The sequence below is a fragment of the Anomalospiza imberbis genome, chromosome 1 (genome assembly GCF_031753505.1).
Source record: "Anomalospiza imberbis isolate Cuckoo-Finch-1a 21T00152 chromosome 1, ASM3175350v1, whole genome shotgun sequence".
In the NCBI taxonomy this organism is placed as follows: domain Eukaryota; kingdom Metazoa; phylum Chordata; class Aves; order Passeriformes; family Viduidae; genus Anomalospiza; species Anomalospiza imberbis.
Window position 1 is genome coordinate 110,997,401 of NC_089681.1, and position 12,125 is coordinate 111,009,525.

A 12,125-nucleotide genomic window follows, 5' to 3' on the forward strand; every position below is an offset into this window, starting at 1 on the left:
ACACTTAAATCATGGGCAATTACTTGACATTTTGAAGATATTTTGAGATACTTGGCTTTCACATCACAAAGGTTTATTACTTCACAGGGCATTTAAAAACAAAGCTATTCCTTGTTCTCTATCCACTATTCTGAGCCACGATTTGTGAATGGATTACATTTGCGAATTGGGGGGAGAGTAGTGAGGGGAGAAAAGCCAACGAGAAAAGAGGAAGTTGTGCTTTTGAAAGTATCAAAGTGGAGTGCATGCTTCACAGAGAAGTACAATTTCAGCAACAATTTTAGATGTAATTTAACATAGAATATCTAGCATGCATTTCAAAACGAAGCGTCTCCTTCCTTCGTGCAATTAACAGTGAGACCCAAGACATAAAATTTTAAATTAAAATCTGACAATTCGCTATTTTAAAGTCATCTGCCACTTACCCTACTTAAAGTTCTAAAAACCCTACGGATTCCCAGGATGAATTAACCGGCAATATAAAAAGTCATTGTCACGTTTTTGCATTACAACCCTGCCCCACACGTCTTGTCACCCTTTACTTCGCCTTGCAGCAAGGAACGAGTGCAACATTTCTTGATCTCATCCATAAAATGGTTTCGGTCCCCTCCAAGACGGAAAAAGAACAGACGGCTTCTACAGGAGGGAAAGCAATCTTTGGAAAAATCAAGATGTGTGGGAAACAGCAAAAGTCCTTGGGCTCAGAAACGCAGCTACGAAACACCTGGCAGTAAATCAATGTCACCCATTTCGCTGTAATCCCTCAAGTCACTTTTATGAAGATTACTTCCTGCAGTGCATTCCTCACCCTGCTCCCTCCTCGGCCGACAAGTACTCCAGTAAAGACCACTTCGGGAAGCCGCTCCGCACCGCACACACAGGACCGGCGTCGCGACAGCGGGACCCGGACCGGGGCGCGGGTCACGCCTGGCACAACTGTTTCGCTACCAGCCCCTGACTCCTGCCCGACACCCGATTTCCTGCCAGCACCACAACTTTCTTTCCCCGTGCCCCCCGGAGAGTCCTGCCGCAACTCCAAAGGATGCGGGGGAACTGCCGCTGCCCGGTTCCCGAGGTCTCCGCCGCAGGGGATACCCCAGCGCCCGGCACCGCCGCTCGCTCCCGGCGCTTCCCTTCTCCCGCGCCGCGGTGGCGACCCCTCACGCTCCCTCCGACCTGCCACAGCGTGTCCTGTCCGCACCGCCTCCCTCTTTCTCTCCTTGCCTCCCTCCTCGGCTCCCGGGGCGGCCGCGGCTGCCGGCTCCCTCCGGGGAACAGGCAGGGGCGCAACTTCGCGGAGTGGCGGAGCGGGGGGCGGGCGGCCGGGCCCTCCCGCCGTCCCCGCGGCCACGGCGGAGGGAACCCGCGGGTCTCCCCCGCGGCGGCTCATGGCGCGGTGCTTTCCCGCCTCCCCGTCCCGCCCGGCGGCGGCGGCGACTGACCAGGGGTCGAACTCGTGGATGATGCTCTCGAAGCGGATGACGGCGAAGAGCCGGGAGCTGAATCCAGCCAGCCAGGCCAGGAAGAGGATGGTGAAGGAGAGCAGGGACTGCCAGCCCGCCGGCTGAGACAGGCCCCCCGACAGGCCGCCGCCCGCCCCGGCGCGGCTGTGGAGCGGCGCCGCGGAGTTGGCGGCGGGTCTGTGCTTGTGGTCGGGGGCCGAGTGCTCCGCCATGTTGTACCCGGGGCTCCCTCGCAGCCTCTCCCTCCGCCCGGCGCGTGCGGGGAGGAGGAGGAGGAGGAGGAGGCGGAGGAGGGGAGGAGAGGAGGGAGGAAGGGCAGGGGGCGGGGGGCTCGGCAAGGGGCGGGGCGGAGCCCGCCCGTTCTTGCTCAGCGCTCCTCGCTGACTCCCCGCCGCCTCCTGGCGCACCCGGGCTCTGCCGCTGCCTCCTCCTCCCGCCGCCGCCGTCACCGTCCCCCGGGGCGGGGGGGAGCACGGCGCGGCGCGCACGAGCCCGGGGGGCGGGGCCATCGACAGGACGGGGGCGGGGTCAAGGAGCCGGAGGGGCGGGGCTCGAGGCGGCCCGGGGCGCGCGCGTGGCTCCGAGGGGCAGCGCCGGGGGCGGGGGGAGGGGGCTCTACCGGGAGGGGGCTGCGGACGGGATCCAGGCGGGAGGGAAAGGGGCGGATCGCGTCTCCTGTCCTCCCTCCCTCCCGAGCGCGCCGTTTGACATTGCCGCCCCTCTGGAGCGGGAGGAGCTACCGGGGGAGGGCGGGGCTCCCAGGAGAAGGCGAGGGGGCGGGACCGATCCCCTCCGGCAGCGCCCTCCTAACAGGAACTCCGGTGACGGCCTGTCACGGAGCGACAGGTATTTAAAAGGGGCGGGTCATCCCCGAGTAGCCAATCGGAGCGGCACGGCTCCGCGCGCAGCGGGAAGTCGCGCCGGGCGCCAGCCGTTGGGGCAGTTGACTGGCAGCTGTTTTGTCCAATCGAAGCGCGGCGTGCGAGTCACGTGTGCGCCCCCCGGCGCCGTGCCAGGGCGCTGCGGTGCGTGTGGGCCGGCGCGTGGTGCCGCTCCCGGCGTGCTCTGGAGCGGCGCGGAGCGGAGCGGAGCACGCCGGGAGTTGTAGTTCCACCGTGCGGGGGCGCGGCCAGCCCCTCAGCGTGTGGCCGGTAACTCCGTTTCTTAGGAATGTTTATTTGTCCCGGCGGAAACTGCGATGGCTGGCGCTGAGGGATGTGGGAGAGCTTCGCCCTCATGCAGTTGAGAGGAGTAGCTTGGGGCAAGGTCAGGGAGTGCCCCGCGTGTGCCACTTGCCTCAGCTGGGAGCATTTTTACAGAATCCATCAGTGCATCAGTTAGGTTGGAAGAGACCATTGAGGTCATCGAGTCCAAGCTGTGGCCGAACACCACCATGTCAACTTGACCATGGCACTCAGAGCCAGATCCAGTCTTTCCTTAAACACTTTCCATTCCAGGGAAGATGACTCTACCACCTTGGTCATGCGCAGTGACCAGCAAATGGATACTTTGGCTTTTATGGGGGGTGGGATTGTTTGGGTTTTTTAATTGTCTTTTAGGAGTTTTCCCATTGAAATGCTATTTGGGAGCCTTTGTAACTTCCTCAAATATTTTGCAAAACCTGTCGCTATAAGGAGAAGGTGAAGAAAAGTGAAGGCTTCCAAGGTTGCACAATCAATGGTGCTTGAGGCATGCTGGCCTTTTTTCTACCTGCTTTCAGAAAAAGTATGATACTAAACACAGGCAGAATAAAAGAGCACATGGCTCTTTGCATTGATCGCACGAATAACATATGTTTAATGGCTGTTATGTAGGGCTTCAGTTTTGAAAGTAAATAGCTTGGTGTTTGTTGTCCGAGGTTTGGGCGTTCCCTTTGATGCACAAATGTGGCTGTTCAAAGGTCCTGAAGACTTGCAGTTCAATTTCATTAGTATGGATGGGGACGATACTGGGCCTTAGTTGACTAATATAATTCTAATTAGTCCTTGCTGTTGTCTCTAGCTTTATTTTGTTTGGCAGAGGAAGAAAACAGTATGTTTCTTTCTGTGCACAGTGGAAACCTTTCTATTATAGAATCCTAGAATGGTTTGGGTTGGAAGGGACATTAAAGATTATCTACTTCCTACCTCCCTTCTATGAACAGAAGCATCTTCCACTAGACCAGGTTACCTGAAGCCTCATCCAACCTGGCATTGAACACTTCCAGGGATGGGGCATCCTTCAGCTTCTCTGGGCAACCTGTTCAGGTAGCTCACCACCCCCACAGTAAAGGATTTCTTTCTAACATCCAATTTAGACCTACTTTCTCTCAGTTTAAAGCAATTCCCCCTTATCCTGTCACTACCTGCCCTTGTAAAAAGTCCCTCTCCAGCTCTCTTCTAGGGCCCCTTTAGGTACAGGAAGGTGCTCTGAGGTCTCTCTGGAGACTCCTCTCCTCCAGGCTGAAAAGCCCCAACTCTCTCAGCCTGTCTCCATAGGAGAAGTGTTCCAGCCCTCTGATTATTTCCATGGGCCTCTTCTGGACTTATCCAAACAGGCCGATGGCACTGCTGTGCTGGAGACCCCAGAGCTGGATGCAGCCCTCCATTGAAATTGCTCCTTTTGTGTAAAGCTCTGTTCAACAATCCTTAGGGAATGTAACTATTTTTCCCCAATCCCTGCATTAGCCAAGGGGTGTGACTTGGTCGTGTATTTGAAAGCACAGGAAATGTATTGTCAGGTGTGTGTATATGTTTTGATCTTAGCACTTTGATATGCTGTTGCTCCTAAAGGACTCCACACAGCCACAGAATGAGGCTTAGGGAAAGTTCTGGAAGATTTTGAGGTTCAGTTTTGCTGAATCTGGCTTTTAAAAAGCTAAATTTTTGTTAAGTAGGGATTTTTTGTTTGTGTTGGTTGTGGTTTGTTCGTTGTTGCTTTTTAAAATACTGCATTCTTTCTTATTCTTGTTTAAATAGGCCAATAATATATTCAAGATAGACTATGTTAGACATTTGCTCCTTTTCTAGTGTTGTCAGTGAGGCTTTTTTAATGAGCTGGCCAACTGGCATTTCAAGTGAAGGATTTTTTTTAATTAGCTTGTGAATGCAGAGCAAACGCGAGCAGAAATTTGCAACTATCAAGTGTTTCCTAAAAGGTACTGGCTGATTTTACAACAGGCTCAGTCCTGGTCTACTTTTCTGTATTTCTATTCTCTCAGTTGGCATCCTGTTTTTGGTAACAGCAGTTCAGGCTTAACATCGCAGCAGAGGAGCTGTTTCAAATGGCAGTGTTGTATGCTGAGAGAATACCTTTGTATTTTCTTTCTTTCCTGACCATTTTTCTAGATGTTAAGGAGCCAAAAAGGACCGATGATTCATATAAGATGGGAAAAAATATGTATATCGGAGCTTTTTTTTAATGTATAATTTACTACCAATGTTAACTTTCCTTGATTTGGAATCTGATTTATTTAAAAATTATTGCAGATCATGGTGTGGATAAAGTTATGTGATGTTTACTTTAAATTTCTGTGCTATAACTTTTACTTGCAACAAGGAGGTTATATCATTCTGAGTGTACTGTCAGAGTTAGATCAGACAATTTTTTGAGCATAGACAAACCCAGACAATGTGATTTATTTGAATGCTGACTAATGGTAAAGGGTTTCTCTGTCATTGGTAACAAATTATATTATTGCCTATTTATTTTCAAACTGTTCAGAAGGCTGTACTCTTGAATATCTCAGAGCTCGGGCAATGAGATTTAGTGGCAGCAAAAGCACAGTTCTAATAAAAGCTTTTATTAATGTTTCTGTAAATATATTGTTTGAATTGAAATAAGGCTTAATAATGTTATGATAAAATCAGTCAAACAAATGCACACAGATGGAAATGAAGAGACTCCTATAAGTAGATGGAAGGATTCAGTGGGTTTGGTACTACACTGCCATGACAGCAATGGAAAGTACATTTCTGTAGAGGAGATGCAAAAGGTGCCTACTGGAAACTGCATTCAACCCACACTAATAGCTTGATAGGGAAGGACATTTTCCATTTCTCTCTTTTTATTTTATCTTATTTTTACTTCCTCCACACCCCCCCCCACCCCTCCATCCTCTTGTGTTCTTTATTTCAAGGTAATTTGGTTTGATTTGTTCCACTGTGTATGGTGGGGCATTCTTTGAACACAAAACCCTGCAAAAATGTCTACTTTAGTGACTGAGAAGTTGACTTTGCATAGTGATTATGAACCATTTTGTGTATAGAAAATCAGTTTCCTATTCTGAGCGTGTAAAATAATGGCCAAATGCCTTAAGGAAAGAAAAGTCTTTCATTTCCAAGCTTCCTTAATAGTGGAATTATTCAGGGGATAATGCCAAATGCAGAGTTCATATTATGGTTGTACAAACTAGAAAATCTTGAAAGCTGTGGATCTGCATATAGGAAAATGTCAAATGAGAGCTTTTCATTCCTCAACAGAGCTACCATGTGTCAGTACTGCTGAAAGAATGGCAGCAAAATTCCTGCAGAAAAAACTGCACATGGACACATCCAGGAAATCAATTATTAATCAGAAGTGAAGACTCATGGTTCATATTTCTCACCAAACTTCATTAGCAACAATTCAGTAGTGTTTAGTAACAGGACTAGACACCTTATTTTAGAAATCCATTTAAAGAGCTGTTCAGGTTTGAAGTGACTAAACAAGTCCCTTAAACAGTCTTTTCAGCTTTGTGCTCCTGCAGCTAAACAAGTTGTTAAGCTTGATATTAACATATTTGGAGGATGGCTTTAGAGATTAATTATACAATACCTCCTGAAATGAAGAATATTAAAATAGTACAATTAAGCATAATTTGATGTGGTGGAGGATACTTGATTTCAGCTATGTGCTTAGATGGTCATTGTTTAAAAATGTTCAAATGAGAGGAAACATAAGCCTATTACCTGAATTTATCTTTGGGAACCTGTAGTTTAATACAATTAAAAAATCACCATCTATTAGTCTCCATATAGACAAAAATGACATGAGTTTCCTCTAATTGTAAAATGGGTTTAATTCAGCAGCTGTGACCCTTTGTGGATATGTGCAAATCACTTAGGCAGTGATACAAGATGGTCTGTAAAGAGTTTCACACCTGTGTAACTATAATGAGGTTTGTAATTGATTTGAATAGAAATTGCACAACTGGTGTGTTTAGACAAGGCCTTCATCTGGCATTTAATTCAATAACAGGGGAAATTCAAACTTTACAGCGTTATATTGCTGATTCCTTCTCTTCCTTTCCAATAGTTTAAATGTGTTGATGTGGCTCCTCTGCTTCTTCTGTCTTAATTATCCTGCTTAATTCACCTTTCCCATGACCTGTGCAGTGGTAGAAATCACTCCAGTCTGCAGGCACAGACCTGCTTTTTGCTCTCCCTAGCCAAGCCCTGGCATAATCATCTGCCACCGTAACCTTTTGCATCAACCTGCCTTTACTTCTTGGGAAAAAATGGGGCTTTTCCATCTGCTGGGCTGGTGCCAGCCCTGCTAAATTTTTGTCCCTTGTTAAAAAACTGAGGGAGACACACACACACTGGGCCTTCCTCTAAATTAATAATAAAAAAGCCATACTCGACGTTCTACATGTGTGTTTTCTAACCCACATACATAAATGCTGTGCAACATTTAAAACCAGTGGACCTCTGAAGTACCTATCTTGAAACATGTTTTGTCATCTGTAGTGTTTGCAAGCACCTTAACCAGAATTTGGCTGTTCTTGGCAAATCCTGCACTCAAGTGTTTTTGCAAAACTTTCCTTTTATTCCTTCTGGTGAGAAGGAAAGTGCAGCCTCTGGGATGATCAACAAAGAGTTTAAAAAAAGGCCATTTTCTTCAGGGACATCATTAAATGGCCCATCTGAAGAGTGATGTTTAACATGTAAATGCTAGGTACCTAGGTGTTGTAGATAGTGGATCTTATAAAAATGTTTTGTTGGAACAGCAAAGTTGCTCAGGGAACCAGCTGGACAATAAAGCCAACCTCTGGGGAGTGGAGTGAAAGTTACATTCAATTTATGAGATCTCTCATAAACTTAGTCACAATTAAGGTGAATTTTGTTGAAGAGAGAGGCGAGAGCAGAGTACGGGAAAGAGCCGTTCTGCTGTTTGCTGTAACACCAGCTACTGTTACAACATCAGGGTAAGATGTGTGGAAACATCAAATAACAGAGGGGCAGACAGGAAAGAAAAATATTTTTAAGTTGTTTAAAGCCTATTGAAAACAGTGGGAGATTTTTCTTGGTAGCATGTTGATCATCTTTGAGTTGAATTTTTCTTCATTGCCTCCCTCATCAGAACATTCCACATAGTTTCTGATAGCAATTGAATGTAGGGGAAGGGGAAAAAGATTTTATTTGCACATTGTCTGTAAACTGTTGCCATAATTCATTAAAGCTTAGTTCTTCTGATTTTAGTTTGGCTGATAAATTTAAGTGAGTTGTTTAAGATGGAAAATTCTTCTGCAGTATCAAAGAATACTTCAGTAGGTGGTAAAAAAGAAAATAGTATAGTAAAATATCAGCAAAGAATTCCCCATGCCTGCAAATTTCACTGTAAGTATTGTGCAGTATTTTTCCATAATTGGGTTTATAGTCTAAATGTGCACAGCCTTGAGGAAAGAGAATTTTACAAAAGATTGGTTCTAGTGCTTTTCTCTTGGTAGCAATTCAGACTAATTGTCTCCTTGCTGTTTACTAGACTACTTGTAGGTATTTTTCTGGTCAAAAGCTGCATTAATAACTGTATTAAAATTGCAAAAGAATTTAAGTCACATTGTTGTGGAATAATCTGTGCCAAAATGCACTACACAATACAAAACAGGATCTTATGGGTGCTTTGGGATAGTGTAATTTCAAACCATCCTTGCATCTAGATCTGAAGTGAGGACTCCATCCTTGTCAAGAAGAGAACTCAGCAATGGCTACTTTGACTTTATATTACTTGAATTTCTTTGGCTTCTGCAGTGGCATCATATGATTAGAGGATTCAGAAGCGAAAAACTGATGTATTGAGGTGAAGTTACTATGAGGTTTTTACTGCCTTCTGTCCACGTATGAACTGAGACACGACGTTCTCTGATATATAATCTGCAGGCTTCAGTTCAGGTCTTCAGGTCCCCAGCAATCTCTTTTTGCAAATGACTCCAGTGCCTGAATCCTAGATTTATTGTTAGCCAGTTGAATTTCTGGGTTTTGTTGTTTTTTTCCCCCCCTTATCAAATTGTTCTGAAACAATGAATATTAATGTTTAAAATTGTATCCTGAGGAAACTCACCCCACAGTAATTAATCTAATTCTTACTGCTAAACTCTCTTCTTATGCCTTCCTTTCTTAAATATTTGTTCCACTTTATATATCTTAGAACATTGCAATCCCTATTGATACTCTATGCCATTTCCTGATACATCCTCCCAGTTTATTACTGATACTTGCTCCCAGACATAAAAAATTGTAGTTTTTCCAATTAATTTCTTTAGAATGGATTTCTAATTGCTAAAGGAAAGCAGTCACATAAATTTGATGCAAAAATAAAGATCCTTTTCTTATTTGGCTGTAGCAGAAGTACTGATGCAAAAACAGGACGAGGGGACAGACTCTTCTGCTGAAGCAGCCAAGACAGTGTTCAAGGCAGAGCGCATTGGGCAGGTATAACCATTTCATTCTCCTTCATGGACATGGCAATCAGCAAGTAATACACCATTAATGTAACAAGCCATGCCATACCTTTAAAAGCCTCTTTGTTGTCTTCTGATTTGAATTCTGTTCTCTAAAATTTTTCCTAGTTTTTGCTTTTGTGCTCTCTGTACTACTGCATTTAGAGACACTTGGGAGGGAGGAGGGGTTGCATGAAGTTGTCTTAAACACAAAGATACAAAATTGCCTTACAAATGCTGATTTAGTAACTCTTCTGCCCCGCCACATGCGTACAGCCTCCCTGCTCTCCTCCCATCCTGTTCGATATTATGTCATTTATTTTTACATGGAACCAGTGTTGCTTGAGATCATCCAAAATTGCCAAGACAGGTGTAATAACCCTAATCTCAATATTTCTACTTTCTGAGCTAGAACAGATGCACTTTGGTTTTGCACAAAGGACTACACTCAGTATTGCTTTGGTTTCTTTGTGCCATGGATTTTGTGCCAAATTATTGGCCTTCAAAATTATAAGGGTGAGAGATTGGAAAAATCTTCCAACTGTTCCCTATACATATGCCTCAAGTGTGGACCTTTATGTACAGTATTCAAGATTCAACATGAGATCCTTTCCAGTCCCATAAGCTACTGCAGGGATATCTGTCATGGAGCACTTCTTGCCCTTCCTTCTCCTTCTCCTTGGAACTTAGTGTTCCCTCTGTTGTTTCTAACTATTTTCTAACTCTTCCTCCTCCTCTCTCTAGCCGATGCCTTCTTGTATTTCTTGGATATGTTTCAACTTGGCTGTTGGGCTCAGCCTTGATCTTTAGTGGATCCACTGTAAAGCTTCCTGGAACTATAAGTGTCTGGCACAGGGCAGTCCCTGACCTCTTCTCACAGATTTCCAAGTCCACATAGGCAAGCTGGATAAGGAATGTGACCAAGCTATCTGCATCATGATGTCTTTTTGCTGGTTATCAGGATTTTTTTACTTTACTCAAATGTCTCTTTGTTACATACAGTTCTGTTTATACAGTGTCATGGATTGCATATTGTGTTTGGAGACTGTATGTATTTATGGAGTCATACAACTTTTGAGAAGATACTATTTCTTAATATTGAGAATAAATTCAGGAACTTCTAAGGCAATGCACCTCTTTTTTAGAGAAAATACCTCCATTATCTTACAAGGTTCTTTAATTTGCTGAATTGGTTCTACTTACATCTCCTTCATGTGACTTCCATCAGAAGCAGAGATACACTTCATGATTTTTATTGCAGGCAGATGGTAAGATTTGTGTGGAGATCCTAGACAATTTTTATTAGACTGTTAATTACTAGCACTTGAATTATTAGTATAGAATTATGCTAATATTTTGTTTTTTCTGCAACAGTTACCCTTCTTCTGGAGGAAACATGACTTGTGACTTTCTTGTTTTCTTCATTAACTCATTGTGGTAGGTAACAGCAAAGAGAAGACAGTGTTCAAATGCTCTGTCAAAAGCAGTAGAGTAATTCTGCCGGCCTTAGAAAAAATGCAGTGTCATTTCACTGCAGTCCCACCACCTTACTGTGACCGACCTGTAGCTTAATGTACACTGTCCTAACCTGGACTGTCAAGTATAGGTTGTATATGGTTTCTTCTAATGTGATAGGATAAAATTTTTATTAATACAGGCAGCACAGATTCTCACAGCTAGAGACTAGAAAAGCTGTGAATATTCAGTACAAAGACTGACCATCTTTTACTTAATTCTCTATTTTAGTTGAGAATGAGATATCCTCTGAAGATCAGCCAGGTCCTCCAGAGTATTATAAGCCCTGTCTGTCAGTTTATATATAATACAATTATAATACAATATACATATACAATACATTTTTTTTGGAGTCCTATAGAGGCTCCTAAAAATCCAGAAATGCAAGGTCAAACCCTGAGTGCTTTTAGGCATACAAACCTGACTCATATAAATTTGTGATCATAAAAAGTTTTCTCTCTCTGTTACATATTAGAACAATCTAAAGAATGACAGATCCCCGGTAGGATGAAAAAATGAAAGATCAATATTTTGGTTCCTCTGCCTCCATATGGTATTATTATCCTTTTACTCATACTCCCAACATCATGGCAGCTAGTTTCTTGAAAAGGAAGCAGAAGCAATCAGCTTCCTAAGCACTAGTGCAAGGTAGGTCTGTAAGAAATGCATATGCTAAAGGATGAGAGATATAATCATGGCTTGTTCAATCCATCTATGCTTGAGAAATTAATACCTCTCAACGCAGGTTTTTAATTTGGTAATTAGACATTATCGTGCTTGATCTTAAGTTCATTTTGGAAGTAGTACTCTTGTAATTTCTAACCATCACTTTTTATTAACTCTTGGGAAGCCACACTTTTGTGTATTGGGAGATTAAGTATAATCATATTCCATCTCACTAAAGCACTGCTGTGTAAACCACTTCACCTTCTGTTTAACTGAGAAACTGAACATGGAGAGGCTTTATGTTAACAAGGAAAGGATGAATATTTAAATTGGCCAGAATGGTATTATGGCTCTTCTGAGCCTCTTAGTACATAGTTACTGGCATTGCCTCGTTGCCTATGCTTATACTGTCCTTATTTTCAGGCATCTGCAAGGGTTGGGAAATGCTCTGGAGTTATGAATTATACACCGGTAGAAGAGTTGGGATGCTAAGTGTTTAAAACAAGCTCATCAGTGTGTGTATGTCATGAGCAAACAAACACTGCGTTTCTATCCACGTTTCTAGTCAACTCTGAATATTTGGAAAATGCAGTTTCTGAGACCTAACTTACGTGTGGCAGAGCCTTTTCCCGCTGGAGGAATAGAGGCCAGTTCTTTTGGTAACAGATCTCTTTACAGTTTTCAGTGTGGTCACTGGACCCTCGTAATGGCTGCCTATGAGGAGTTTGCCAAGCACCCACTCCCAGCGACCTTTGATTAACTGGAGAAGCTGCTCTTCATTGAAAAACGAAAAGTGAAAACAG

At 44.1% G+C, this 12,125-nt stretch overlaps 1 protein-coding gene and 1 long non-coding RNA gene across 3 annotated transcripts in view; one reads left to right on the top strand and one right to left on the bottom strand.

Moving 5' to 3' along the window:
* The window catches only part of STT3B (STT3 oligosaccharyltransferase complex catalytic subunit B), a 51,487-nt gene extending 49,490 nt beyond the window's left edge, over nt 1-1,997 (bottom strand). The window contains exon 1 of the mRNA XM_068206119.1: nt 1,443-1,997. Within this exon, the coding sequence (XP_068062220.1) occupies nt 1,443-1,972 (530 nt within the window). The 5' untranslated portion in view covers nt 1,973-1,997. The remainder of the gene's footprint in view (nt 1-1,442) is intronic.
* Nucleotides 1,998-2,146: 149 nt separating this feature from the next.
* The window catches only part of LOC137483223 (uncharacterized), a 76,549-nt gene continuing 66,570 nt past the window's right edge, over nt 2,147-12,125 (top strand). For both annotated transcript variants that reach the window (XR_011004396.1, XR_011004404.1), the window contains exon 1: nt 2,147-4,334. This is a non-coding gene — a long non-coding RNA (uncharacterized lncRNA). The remainder of the gene's footprint in view (nt 4,335-12,125) is intronic.